General features: G+C 43.0%; 1 protein-coding gene across 2 annotated transcripts in view; it reads left to right on the forward strand.

Annotated features, from left to right (window-relative positions):
- The window catches only part of LOC132866352 (uncharacterized), a 31,520-nt gene that overhangs the window by 11,729 nt on the left and 4,348 nt on the right, over window positions 1-15,443 (forward strand). Inside the window, exons 2-4 of one of the 2 annotated variants that reach the window (XM_060899088.1) lie at window positions 1,692-1,896; window positions 2,042-3,955; window positions 15,038-15,098. In XM_060899088.1, the coding sequence (XP_060755071.1) occupies window positions 1,719-1,896; window positions 2,042-3,955; window positions 15,038-15,098 (2,153 nt within the window). In that variant the 5' untranslated portion in view covers window positions 1,692-1,718. The remainder of the gene's footprint in view (window positions 1-1,691; window positions 1,897-2,041; window positions 3,956-15,037; window positions 15,099-15,443) is intronic. The other variant, XM_060899087.1, reaches the window with a different exon arrangement.

Genomic DNA, 15,443 nt, shown 5'->3' on the forward strand with positions numbered 1-15,443 from the left:
CTCAAAGAGCGCAAGGAAGGCCTCCGGATCGTCGTGAGGACCCATCTTCATTAGGGTGAGGTGGGGAGGGTCCGCTCTGCTGGCGGTCGTGGGCCCAGCCGAAGTGAGCAGGTGCTGGAACACCTGACGGTCTTCCTGTTGGGCCAGCACCAAGGCTTCGAACCATTTTTCTTGCTCCTTCCGGAGGGCAACCAGCACTTGGTGCTGGTTCTGTTGGGCCATGGCGAGGGCATGGATCAGCTCCTTGAAAAGCAAGGACTCCATGGGGCTGTTCCCTTCTGCACTCTCCCGGGTTTCAGCACCACTGTAGAAAGAACCTGATGTGGGTGGAGCACAGAAGTACGGCAGGTGGTTGTTTGTATCTTAATTCTTTACTTTATTGCTGCTTTTCAGCACAAAACTCAAAAAACTCTCTCTCACTCGCACACACACACATATACACACAGGCTACAAGCAAGCCCTCGACGCCAACCTCCCCTTCTCACTCTTCGTTTATCAGGCATGGTCACTGGAGGAGACACACAAACACATGTTAATTGACAACAGGTGTAGTGACACGACCACTCACCTTCCCTGACTCTGCCCTCCATTCACAGACTGACGCTCGGCCACGCCCCTCTGCCAGATGATAGTATTCACGATAGAAAATATTCAAGAATTAAGCAATGACAGGTTTGGAAACTTAGATGAGTGTCTGCATGCACAATTTTCACACCATGGCCAGCAAGCATCTGATATGCCTACTATATAAACATATAGTAATGAAAAGCTCACTTAGTTTGTGTCAGCAAACAAGTTAATTTGTTCAGTTTTATATAAATAACATGGTATGAATCTACATGAATGTTAAGTCACATCTAACAGCAACTTTAACCAACTTTGATACTATTCATATAGGCTGGCATTTGAATGGTTATTAGAAGAAGAAACCTTTATTTGTCACATGCACACTTCAAGCACAGTGAAATTCATCCTCTGCATTTAACCCATCTGAAGCAGTGAACACACACACACTCAGAGCAGTGGGCAGCCACACCAGAGCACCCGGGGAGCAGTCAGGGGTCAGGTACCTTGCTCAAGGGCACCTCAGCCCAAGGCCACCCCACGTCAACCTAACTGCATGTCTTTGGATTGTGGGGGAAACCGGAGCACCCGGAGGAAACCCACACAGACACGGGGAGAACATGCAAACTCCACACAGAAAGGCCCTCACCGGCCGCTGGGTTTGAACCCGGAACCTTCTTACTGTGAGGCGACTGTGCTAAGGGCTACACCACCGTGCTGCCTCTATTTGTCTCTGTGTTAGCTGTGCAACAGATTGGTGACCTACCCGGGCTGTACCCTACCTCTCACTGAACGTCAGCTAGGATTGATTCCAGCTTCCCCTGCGACCTTAAGTGGAATAGATAATGGATGGATGGATGAAACTATTCATATAAATCCACACATATGAATTTATGAATCAAATTATTTACAAGAACTCATAATTAAGGGGAAAGAGTAATCTGGAGTGACTTTCTCAGGCTGTTGCTAGAAAAGCAAATTTACCAATATCATCTTAATATTTTTTTTGAATGATTGCTATTTTCTGCACTTCTTTATTTGATTAATTTGAATCACTATTTCTGTCATCAATTAAGCAAAAAACCCTTGACACCACTCAATTTGTACAATTAAAAATGTGCTTTGAGGTCCACAGGGAAAACTGTGATATCGGCATGTTGGTAAGTGGAAAGCCAGCTTGGTCAGTGGAGATGTTGGCCGTGCTGGTGGTATTGACATTGATCCCTGCTTGGAGTGATGGAGTCTTGGTGAAGAAATGTGAGCTGAAGTCTCTGCTTGAGGCAGCCTTTTCTGGGTCGCAAGAAGAGATGGCTAAGGACATCATTGCTAAATGTAAGCGAATTAGAGTAATTATTGGCATAAACAATACTCAGGTCAAGCTAAAGACACTCATGTTTCAGAAAAGGCATCATGTGACATTGTGTAATATAGTAACCAATATCTGAGCCTTGAACAGAGCTCTTCTTTTTCTCTGCAGTGACCTGCACAGTAGAACACATTTCTGGGTTCAACTCTAATCTTGTAACCACTGCTGACCACTCTGAGAAGAGAACCCTGATCAAAACATCATTTCGAAATGGTCATGATGAAGATCATGTCTCTGGAATAAGAAAATTGCCCTTAACATCTAAGGGGGCAAATATTACAAACAAAGACCAAATATTTCCTGAAAACAAAAAACAGGCTGCAGAGCTCATCAATCCTCAACGAAAGGAGATCAAAGAGGTGTTCCATTCTGAAAAAGCCAAGGTCCAATCCAAAGGAAGGGCTGCCCATGTTGATAGGCAAGCCAAGAAGCGGAGAAAAAGTCCATTGAAGGATGAAGGGAGTGGCTCTAAAAAAGGATTGACTGGTAAATCTGAAGAAACACAGGAGAACAAAGGGTTGGATGAAACTACTTCAGGACATATTTTACAAGCAACAATTAAACCTCACAGATTGCCTGACCCCAATGATAGATATTATGATACTGCTGAAATACCATTTGGTCCCACAACTTTACGACCTGACACAACAACAGAGCAAATAATATATGACACCTATGAAATGCTATTTGGTACCAGACATTTACCACATGACAGATGGCCGGATTCCCAAGAAATGCCACCTGATGCCAATGAAATGTCGTTTCCTCCCACAACTTTACCACCTGACACAACAACAGAGCAAATAATATATGATACCTATGAAATGCTATTTGGTACCGGACACTTACCACATGACAGATGGCCGGATTACCAAGAAATGGGACTTGATAACAATGAAATGTCGTTTCCTCCCACAACTTTACCACCTGACAAAACAGAGCAAATAATATATGACACCTATGAAATGCTATTTGGTACCAGACATTTACCACATGACAGATGGCCGGATTCCCAAGAAATGCCACCTGATGCCAATGAAATGTCGTTTCCTCCCACAACTTTACCACCTGACACAACAACAGAGCAAATAATATATGATACCTATGAAATGCTATTTGGTACCGGACACTTACCACATGACAGATGGCCGGATTACCAAGAAATGGGACTTGATAACAATGAAATGTCGTTTCCTCCCACAACTTTACCACCTGACACAACAGAGCAAATAATATATGACACCTATGAAATGCTATTTGGTACCGGACATTTACCACATGATAGATGGCCGGATTACCAAGAAATGGGACTTGATAACAATGAAATGTCGTTTCCTCCCACAACTTTACCACCTGACACAACAGAGCAAATAATATATGATACCTATGAAATGCTATTTGGTACCGGACACTTACCACATGACAGATGGCCGGATTACCAAGAAATGGGACTTGATAACAATGAAATGTCGTTTCCTCCCACAACTTTACCACCTGACACAACAGAGCAAATAATATATGACACCTATGAAATGCTATTTGGTACCGGACATTTACCACAAGATAGATGGCCGGATTACCAAGAAATGCCACCTGATGCCCATGAAATGTCGTTTCCTCCCACAACTTTACCACCTGACACAACAACAGGACAAATAATATATGATACTTATGAAATGCTATTTGGTACTGGACATTTACCACATGACAGATGGCCGGATTACCAAGAAATGCCACCTGATGCCAATGAAATGTCGTTTCCTCCCACAACTTTACCACCTGACACAACAACAGAGCAAATAATATATGATACCTACGAAATGCTATTTGGTACCACAGACAAACCCATGAATCCCTTAGACAGAACACTACATACCACAGGACGCCCTGAGCCTGACACTGAGAAAAGATCTAAACGTAGCTCTAAAGCTCAGACTATGCTCTATGGAATCTTCCAGCTGAGTGATACAGCATGTCATTCAGGATCAAGACATAGTCTGAACCTTTGTGGACTGGACTGTAGTGGTGAGCAAAGATACACAATAGTGGCCACTTTCCATGAAATTCTTTTCTTCATAAATTTTGTTATATATCATGATATTTTCCATGTACACATTTTTATGTGCAATTTACATATGTGCTACATATGCGCTTTTAGAAAAAAACATGCCGTCTAGCATAACACCCTAAAGATTCTTTAGCTTGTTTCTCTGAGGGAACCGTTAAAGGTTCTATGTAGGACCCTGCACTCTTTTATTAGAGTCCAGGTTGTATTCTGAGTGGTGCAACAGAGAAACATTTGTCTTATCTTTGGGAGATGAGTTAGAATCCCAAAACTGCCACTGCCTATCCAGAGTAACTAGTCCTAGAGAGCAAAATTGGCTGTGCTCTCTGGGTGGAAGGGATATGATTTATTTGTGTTAGCCTTCACCCTCCCAAGGTGTTTTATGATGGCAAGAACTGGCTGGCAGTAGTCCGGGAGCCATGGGGTCGGACCCGGAATTTTTGGTTAAAGTTTTTTTTTTTGCTTTATCTTATAGATTTGAGGTAGCTCTTCAAGATTTAAGAGGGTGCCCGGTGATATCCCTTGGGCAATTTAATATATTAACCCTTTAATGCCCTATATGCCCAAATAATGGAAGAAAATACAAAAAAAATAATATCAGTGTAAATACTGATATTAAATGCACCAAGTTGGCTGTATCTGATAGGTATTCACATTTTTCTCTATATTTGTCATTCAAATACATCAAATGTGGATTAATTAACCCTTTCATAACTTTTCCAAATTAGCGATTTTTATACAAGTATTACATAAACTCTACAGTTAATACAAAATAATGATCAATATCTATGTAAGAACTATACAGCATGCAAAAGAACTATATACAGCATGCACACACACACACACACTAATGACCAATAACTATGTAAAAGAACTATATACAGCATGCATACACTCACACCAATGATCCACTATGTAAACGAACTATATACAGCATGTATACACTCACACCAGTGATCCACTATGTAAAAGAACTACAGCATGCAATAGAACTATATACAGCATGCATACACTCACACCAGTGATCCACTATGTAAAAGAACTACTGTATATACAGCATGAAATAGAAATATATACAGCATGCATATACATTCACACCAGTGATCCACTATGTAAAAGAACTATATACAGCATGCAATAGAACTATATACAGCATGCATATACACTCACACCAGTGATCCACTATGTAAAACTACAGTATGCAATATATCAAGCATGCAAAATGGCATATACAGCATGCGCACACACACACAAGAATAGCAAAAGATACTGATTTTCAATTAACCAAATTGGCTGTACAGTATTCACGCTTTACTGTCATTCAAATTAGTCAAACGTGTAATTGACCCTTTCATAAATTTGCAAAATTAACAATTTTGATACAAGAACTACAGTACATAAAGCATGTACGTGCATGCATGCATGCACACGCACACACATACACATGCACACACACTAATGAGCAATAATTATGTAAAATAATTACATACAGTATGCAAACACACACACAAAACACAAAAACTATTTAAGGAAAGAACTAAGAGTTCAGATGAAAAAAAAAAAACCCTCTAAACCCTTTGCCATTGCTTAGTGTCTGTAAAAATATGCTTATGTACTGGATGCCAGCTAGTACAGAGGAGAATGTTAAGTAAACCTTACTCCCCAACGTTTTAAAAGTCGTGCTAGTCAGTGGAAGAGCAGTGTGGTTTGGAGTGGGGGTGAATCGGGGACAATGCCCTGAATTTTACTAGGGAACCAGGAACATTACTATTTCAACAGTCAATATCGTAAAAATAAGCAATCTATTAGCTTAATGTATTAGCTTAAGGAAACCTTACTGCCCAACGTTTTAAAAGTCGTGCTAGTCAGTGGAAGAGCAGTGTGGTTTGGAGTGGGGGTGAATCGGGGACAATGCCCTGAATTTTACTAGGGAACCAGGAACATTACTATTTCAACAGTCAATATCGTAAAAATAAGCAATCTATTAGCTTAATGTATTAGCTTAAGGAAACCTTACTGCCCAACGTTTTAAAAGTCGTGCTAGTCAGTGGACTGGCTAGTGTACATGACTCTAAGTCCACAAACAGTGTGGTTTGGAGTGGGGGTGAGGGTAAGGTTAACAGACTTTTGAGATGATAATCGGGGACAATGCCCTGAATTTTACTAGGGAACCAGGGACATTACTATTTCAACAGTCAATATCGTTAAAATAAGCAATCTATTAGCTTAATGTATTAGCTTAAAAAAATCAGTGACTAGCATTTACTAGGTGAGAGTTGGGTGTGCTAGCCAGTGTTGTGAAACTATGGGTCTAGTTCACTGGTGAGCAGTGAGTACATGTCACTGCTCTTTCATGATTACAGTCAAATAGTTTCTCTGCTTAGCTTATGCGTGCTGTGATCTTTTGGGGGCAGTGTGATTGACAGAGTTAGCAAGATAGCTACACAAGTTGGCTTGAATTAGCTAATTGTGTCCCTCATATGCCCCTGCAGAAGTAAACACAAGGATGACAATGGAGTGTATGCCTAATAATTTAAGGCTCGCATTAACAACCAAAGTAATAGAGTAATAAAGGGCTTTTTGGTATAAGCCCTGCCCCCAATTGCATGGCCACACCCCCAACCATGGCTGGAACCCCACCCCCAGGCCTTAAACTCATCCTATTATGTTAACAAACACAAAAATAAGTATGATATATAGACTTTGGTGAACATAAAGTGAAGAATGTCAAAATGTCAGAATTTAGGCTATGACTGCAGCACATCCAACAATAAAGGGCCAATATCCGGAATTGCCCAAGGGATATCACCGGGCACCCTCTCTTATCTTAATGAGTAGACCTTGGACAACAACAAACAGCAAAAAAAAAAAAACTTTAACCAACGAAGCCAGGTTCAGCCAAATTTGGGCCTTTGGCTCCCGGACTACAGGTGGGAATTGAAGAAAATGGAAGAGGCAGGAGTCCACACAGAACTTGTTCAGAGAGGTAGAACTGTTAACCATCCAAAGAACCATTGAAGGACCATTTCTGGAATGTCACTGAATGTGTAACATGCAGGAGTGATAAGCAGGATGCAAGTGTGCATACTCAGTGGGAAACATATTTAAGGCAATCCAGTATTCATAGTCCGAGTCTAAGGTGGGGGTCAGAGGCCACTTATGGTAATACAACCCCAATTTCATAAATTTGGGACACTGTGTAAAACGTAAATAAAAAACAGAATATGACAATTTGCAAATCTTGGAAATATTTCATTGAAAATAGTACAAAGACAACATATCGATTGTTGAAACTAAGAAATTTTATTGCTTTTTGAAAAATATATGCTCATTTTGAATGTGATGTCAACAACACGTTTCAAAAAAGTTGGGACAGGGGTGTGTTTACCACTGTGTTGCATCACCTCTACTTTTAACAACACTCTGTAAACATTTGGGAACTGAGGAGACCAATTGCTATAGTTTTGAAAGAGAAATGTTGTCCCATTCTTACCTGATATATAATTTCAGTTGCTCAACAGTTTGGGGTCTGCTTTGTTGTATTTTGTGCTTCATAATGCACCAAATGTTTTAAATGGGAGACAGGTCTGGACTGCAGGAAGGCCAGTTTAGCACCCGGGCTCTTTTACTACGGAGCCATGCAGTTTTATTATGTGTGCAGAAAGCGGTTTGTCATTGTCTTGCTGAAAGAAGGAAGGCGTTCCCTAAAAAAGATTTTGTCTGGATGGCAGCATATTGCTCTGAAACGTGTATATATCATTCAGCATTAATGATGCCTTCCCAGATGTACAAGCTACCCATGTCATGTGCACTAATGCACCCTCATACCATCACAGATTCTGGCTTTTGAGCTGTGCCCTGATAATAAGCCGGATGGTCCCTCTCCTCTTTAGCCTGGAGGACATGGTGTCCATGATTTCTGAAAAGAATTTCTACTTTTGATTCATCAGACCTCAGGAATATTTTCCACTTTGCCTCAGTCCATCTTAAAAGAGCTTGGGCCCAAAGAAGGTGGCGGTGTTTCTGGATATTGTTCAAATCTGATTTTAACCTTTAACTGGGTGGCACGGTGGTGTAAGTGGTTAGCATGGTCGCCTCACAGCAAGAAGGTTCTGGGTTCGAGCCCCGGTGGAGTTTGCATGTTGTCTGCATGGGTTTGCTCCGGTTTCCCCCACAGTCCAAAGACATGCGGTTAGGTTAATATGGGATGGCCTTGGGCTGAGGTGCCCTTGAGTGAGGCACCTAACTCCCAACTGTTCCCTGGGTGTTGTTAACATGGCTGCCCACTGCTCTGGGTATGTGTGTGTTCACTGCTTCAGATGGGTTAAATGCAGAGAGGAATTTCACAAGTGTGTGATGAATAAAGTTGTGCTTTAACTTGCATATGGTATGTGGATGCAGTAATGAACTGTTTTCACAGACGATGGTTTTCTGAAGTGTTCCTGAGCCCATCCAGTGATTTCCACTACAGACACTTGTCTGCTTTTAATGCAGTGTCTCCTGAGGGCCTGAAGATCACAAGCATCCAGTGTCAGTTTTCAGCCTTGTCTCTTACACACAGTGTCACAGTCTGGTCTGGTCCATCCATGCCTGAGTTTGTGGGACTCCCAGGCCAGATCCGGGCCAGGAATTCAGTCCTGCCTTGCTGAAGGCCATTTTCTCTGAAGGCACTCCCACACCTGCTACCACTCCTCTCCCATCAGCCAGGGCCTTTTTAAGAACTGTTTGGAGCCACTCTAGACTGTCTCCTGTAGACTTTCCTCACCTCGCTACAGTCTTTTGATATTGTGCCTTCTTGAGTCCCCCCTGCTTGAATTGTGTCTAGTTTTCTGTCCAGTTTTTTGCTCCTGTTGTGCCTGCCTGTTCTTTTGGATTGTGTTTGGAGAAAAAAGGGTGCCAAATTCCAGGAAAAGAACACCTCTCCAACTCTGAAGCATGGGTGTGCATCGATCATGCTTTGGGGTTGTGCTGCAGCCAGTGGCACAGGGCACATTTCGTTGGTCGAGGGAAGCATGGATTCGAATAAATACCAGCAAATTCTGGAAGCAAACATCACACCATCTGTAAAAAAGTTTTTGTCCCTGACTGTGCCTGCCTGCTCCACTGTGTTTTTGACCTCTTGGCCCGTTCTTTGACCACTGATTTTTGCCTGAGCCCTATTGTACCTCTGCCATCTACTTCATTAAAGGTTTTCTCTGAACACTGCCTGTTTTTGAGTCTGCTCTTGGGTCCTCACTTCACCTCAGCTTGCCACTCCTGACACACAGAGATTTCTCCAGATTCTCTGAATCTTTTAATGATATTATTTACCATAGATGATGTGATCCCCGGGCGGCACGGTGGTGTAGTGGTTAGCGCTGTCGCCTCACAGCAAGAAGGTCCTGGGTTCGAGCCCCGGGGCCGGCGAGGGCCTTTCTGTGTGGAGTTTGCATGTTGTCCGCGTGGGTTTCCTCCGGGTGCTCCGGTTTCCCCCACAGTCCAAAGACATGCAGGTTAGGTTAACTGGTGACTCTAAATTGAGCGTAGGTGTGAATGTGAGTGTGAATGGTTGTCTGTGTCTATGTGTCAGCCCTGTGATGACCTGGCGACTTGTCCAGGGTGTACCCTGCCTTTCGCCCGTAGTCAGTTGGGATAGGCTCCAGCTTGCCTGCGACCCTGTAGAAGGATAAAGCGGCTAGAGATAATGAGATGAGATGTGATCCCCAAATTCTTTGCAATTTTACATTGAGAATGTTTCGTTATTCTTCAATTGTTGCACTGTTTGCCCAGGCAGTCTTTCACAAAGCAGTGAACCCCTTCCCATCTTTACTTCTGAGAGACTCCGCCTCTCTGGGATGATCTTTTTATACCCAATCATGTTACTGACCTGTTGCCAATTAATTTAATTATTATTTTTTTTTTTTTAGCATTACACAGCTTTTTCAGTTTTTTGTTGCCACTGAAATCTCTTAAATTCAACTGGGAATCCATCAGGGCCAGGAGCTTTGTTATTTTGCATGCTACTCACAGCGAGAGTGATTTCTTCTACCATTAATGGTGAGTCAAGTTTTTTAGCAGCATCTAAGCTTAACAGAGGAAAATTAAGGCCATCTAGGAATGAATTCACTACAGTGGTGTCAGGTGGAGATTCAGACGTATATAAAGAGGAGTAAAATGAGTGAAAAAACAGAATTAATGGTAGTGGGATCCTTATGCAATGAGCCGGATGAATCTTTTATCTGAGGGATCATACGTGAGGCTGCCTGGCGACGTAGTTGATGAGCCAGGAGCCGACTTGCCTTGTCGCCATGTTCATAATATGTGGAGCGTGATCGTAAGAGAAGTCGCTCTGCATCACTGGTGGTGATGAGATCAAATTCAGTCTGTAAATCAACACGTTGTTTAAGTAAACTGGGAAAGGGGCAAGTAGCGAGTTGCTGGTCCAATTTGGTGATATTGATAGAAAGTTCTTGCAATTTGGTTTTACGGGACTTATTCAAGTGGGCAGAGTAGGAAATAATTTGTCCCCGCAAGTATGCTTTTAATGATTCCCACAGCAGAGAACAAGAAACGGGTTCCATATCATTTTGATTTATAGAGATATAATCATCAATTTTAGTTGCAATAAATTCGGTGAACTTATCATCTGAGAAAAGTAATGTATTGAACCTCCAAGGTGTTGAGTACCGGGGTTGTGAAGAGAACTGAATATCTAAAGAAAGAGGAGCGTGGTCAGAAATAACAATTGGGTGGTAATTGACAGACAGTACTTTGGGAATTAGTTTAGCATCAATAAAATAATAATCAATCCAAGAGAAAGACTGATGCATCTGAGAAAAAAATGAATATTCCTTGGTACAAGGGTTATAAAATCTCCAAGGATCAATGCAACTGTTCTTGGACATAAAATATGAAAGTGACCTCGACATTAAAGAAGGGGTCAGAGTTCGTGGGTTAGAGCGGTCTAGGTTGGGATCAATTACACAGTTCATGTCCCCTCCAATTATAAGAAGGCTGTTGTTCAATGAGGGAAGACATTCAAAAAGTTTATTCATAAAGTGTGGATCATTAAAATTGGGGGCATATATGTTAACTAATAAAATGGGAGTATGGAATAGCGTGCCTGTAACAATTAAGTATCTGCCGTTTTTGTCTGATATCACCTTAGAAGCTGAAAACTGAATTGACTTACCAATTAAAATAGCAACCCCCCTGGCTTTAGAGTTGAAATTAGAGTGAAACACCTCAGAAACCCAGGAACATTTAAGTCTGACCTGATCTTTGACGCGCATGTGGGTTTCCTGCAGAAACACTAGGTCAGCTTTAAGACGTTTCAAATGAGCAAATATCCTTGATCTCTTAATTGGACTCCCCATGCCTTTAATATTCCAGCTCAAAAATCTCACAGAGGACCCAATATGTGGAATATCAGAAGTACGAGCGTTGGTGGACATATGTTAAGTTCCTAGAGATAGAAATAGACTGAATGCGGACCCCCAGGGAAGGAAGGGAAAAGAGGGGGGAAAACGCAAAAACAAAACACAAAAAAACAAAATAAAACAAAAAAGAAAACACACAGATTGAACCCCCCACCCCATTGCACTTACAACAACCCCATCTCCAAACGATGGAGAACCCAGTGCTAACTCCACAAGGAGTCAGATCCCCAAAACAAAAACTTACGGCTTTAAGCATGACTATCGAGCTTCGGATTGAGCTCCTGCAGGCCTAGCAACATTTGACATAACGGTACAACCAATCAAGTCCAAGTTGAAGTGAAAACTGAAAACCACACAGTGTGCGTATATGAGAATAGTAAAGAAAGAAGAAAAGAGGAAACAAATGAAATAAAAGTAATAACTGTCAATATTAACTAACACTGCTTCCTCAAGGTTGTGTATCATTTCTCGGTTCTCTCACTATTGAGTGATCTGATGAATGCGCTGGCCTCTTCTGGTGATTTAAACTCCTTCTCTGCACCGTTATGAGTGACCCGGAGGCGCGCCGGGTACAGCAAACCAAAGCGAATCCCCGGTATTTTGGGAGTCGGCGTCGGACCTCATTAAAGGAGGCTCGGGCACGGGCCATCCTCGGAGTGTGGTCGGGGAAGACAGAAAAACTCATGTCTCCAGTCTTGATCCGTTGCTGAGCCCTGGCTCGGTGCAGTATGTCCACACAGTCTGTATAGTAGTGCAAATGAGCGATTATGGGGCGAGGGCGCTCTCCGGGCTTCGGCTTCGGCTGGAGAGTACGATGAGCGCGGTCCACGAGAGGCTCCTTCTCAAGCTTAAAAGCCTTCTTGAGCAGAGAGGAAACAGCTGTAGCAGTAAAGGAGGTGGAAAAATCTTCGGGAATGCCCGCTAGCCGTATGTTATTGCGCCGCGATCTCGCCTCCAAATCCTCGCATTTATTGTCCAATCTCGTCAGTTCAGTTGACAGATGCTCCACTTTAGCCTGTAAGGTAGTAATGTCGTCGGCGCAGGAGGACAGCGATGTCTCCATTTCACCTACGGTAGTCTTCAGAGTGCACACATCAGACTGGATGTTTGTAATGCTACTAGATAATTCAGACTTCACTGCCTGTAGCTCAGTCTTTATAATTGACAAGTTTTCGGTCAAGGCAGCCTGAAGCTCAGTTTTAAAAATAGCCGACATCTCAACACGGAGTGACGAGAGCAGCTCGGCCTTAAAATTGTGGAAAGCAGCGCCACCTGCGGCTTCGGCCAGACCAGAAGGGGAGTCACTACAAGGCGGGGATGCAACGTGCGAAGCAGGCCACGGTGGTTGTACAGGTACTTTAGGCTTTGGCGGCATTTTAATCGGCAAAAAGATGGCGTTAAATTCAAATTATAATGGTGGAGAACACACACACCGAAAAAGGATACAAAAGGTGTACCTAAAATAGTTTTTTTTTAAAGGTTGCTGCAGGAGCTCGGAGAAACGCGTCCTACTCCATTAGTCGCTACACCGGAAGTCAGTTTTTTGTTGCCACTGTCCCAACTTTTCTGGAATGTGTTGCTCACATCTCATCTCATTATCTCTAGCCGCTTTATCCTGTTCCACAGGGTCGCAGGCAAGCTGGAGCCTATCCCAGCTGACTACGGGCGAAAGGCGAGGTACACCCTGGACAAGTCGCCAGGTCATCACAGGGCTGACACATAGACACAGACAACCATTCACACTCACATTCACACCTACGGTCAATTTAGAGCCACCAGTTAACCTAACCTGCATGTCTTTGGACTGTGGGGGAAACCGGAGCACCCGGAGGAAAACTACGCGGACACGGGGAGAACATGCAAACTCCGCACAGAAAGGCCCTCGTCAGCCACGGGGCTCGAACCCAGACCTTCTTGCTGTGAGGCGACGGCGCTAACCACTACACCACCGTGCCGCCCTGTGTTGCTCACATCAAATTCAAAATGAGCAAATATTTTTCAAAAAACAATAAAATTTCTCAGTTTCAACATTTGATATGTTGTCTTTGTATTGTTTTCAGTGGGTTTCCAAAATTTGCGAATCATCATATTCTGTTTTTTATTTAGTGTTTTACAGAGTGTCCCAAATTTATGGAATTTTGGGTTGTATATCACCAGACCCATAAAAACAGGCGAGGATCAAAATCAAGGGACCAGAAAACAGAAATAAGGAAGCACTAGGTGACAAGATTTTACAAAGAATCTTAGCCACAGTGAAGTATAAATGAGAAAACTAAAATAACTAATACAAAACAGGACAAAACAAGGGGAATGGAGACAGGACCATAACAGAAACAAGTATGAGCACATGGTGTTTGTCACCATGAGAATTGTGATGCAAACAGGGAGTCTGTGACTATACTCTGGATGACTAGTAGGGTATAAAGAGCATGCTAAGGTCTTCTTCTGTCTACATTAAAGTATATTTATGGAATGTCTTAATGCTTTACTGTCAGAGTGGGTGATATGACTGCAAATATTATAGCATGATATGATATGTGATATATAGTTTGCCAGTAAAACAGTCTTCAATAAGACTTTTATTGAATTTCTACAGAAATAAATTATTTGAATACATTTTTTTACATTTCTATAGAAATTTGTAGTACTAATATTTTTATTATAATAAAGTTTTAACATGTAATCAGCACTTCCAGTCAGTTTAGCACTCAGAGAAGTGTATTGTGACAATTTATCACAATATAGATATTATATCAGCGGCACGGTGGTGTAGTGGTTAGCGCTGCCGCCTCACAGCAAGAAGGTCCGGGTTCGAGCCCTGTGGCCGACGAGGGCCTTTCTGTGCGGAGTTTGCATGTTCTCCCCGTGTCCACGTGGGTTTCCTCCGGGTGCTCCGGTTTTCCCCCACAGTCCAAAGACATGCAGGTTAGGTTAACTGGTGACTCTAAATTGAGCGTAGGTGTGAATGTGAGTGTGAATGGTTGTCTGTGTCTATGTGTCAGCCCTGTGATGACCTGGCGGCTTGTCCAGGGTGTACCCCGCCTTTCGCCTGTAGTCAGCTGGGATAGGCTCCAGCTTGCCTGCAACCCTGTAGAAGGATAAAGCAGCTAGAAATAATGAGATGAGATATTATATCACTATATTTTCCAGCCCTACTTTGAAATATCTCATCTCATCATCTCTAGCCGCTTTATCCTTCTACAGGGTCGCAGGCAAGCTGGAGCCTATCCCAGCTGACTATGGGCGAAAGGCGGGGTACACCCTGGACAAGTCGCCAGGTCATCACAGGGCTGACACATAGACACAGACAACCATTCACACTCACATTCACACCTACGGTCAATTTAGAGTCACCAGTTAACCTAACCTGCATGTCTTTGGACTGTGGGGGAAACCGGAGCACCCGGAGGAAACCCACGCGGACACGGGGAGAACATGCAAACTCCGCACAGAAAGGCCCTCGCCGGCCCCGGGGCTCGAACCCAGGACCTTCTTGCTGTGAGGCGACAGCGCTAACCACTACACCACCGTGCCGCCCACTTTGAAGTATATTTTATCTAAATATCTACTGACCCTGTAGTCATACCCATGTGCTAACTTTGCCTCTTTTCTCCTTTCAAAAAGCTCTGACTGATGATGACATCACTGATGACATTGCTTGCCTGAAGACTCTGTATAAGAAATTGTAAGTTGCAGGCAAACACAGATACAGTACACACATTGTAGTAATGACAGCTAGTCATTGCAATGCCTGTGTGTTTACATGCCAGTATAACTGCGTAGATGAACCCTGATACTGATTAAATTTATATTTTAAATAAATATTTTGTTCATACCATCAGTATTTGTCTCATCTCATCTCTCATTATCTCTAGCCGCTTTATCCTTCTACAGGGTCGCAGGCGAGCTGGAGCCTATCCCAGCTGACTACGGGCGAAAGGCGGGGTACACCCTGGACAAGTCGCCAGGTCATCACAGGGCTGACACATAGACACAGACAACCATTCACACTCACATTCACACCTACGCT

Source organism: Neoarius graeffei, chromosome 18, assembly GCF_027579695.1.
Source record: "Neoarius graeffei isolate fNeoGra1 chromosome 18, fNeoGra1.pri, whole genome shotgun sequence".
Taxonomy (NCBI): domain Eukaryota; kingdom Metazoa; phylum Chordata; class Actinopteri; order Siluriformes; family Ariidae; genus Neoarius; species Neoarius graeffei.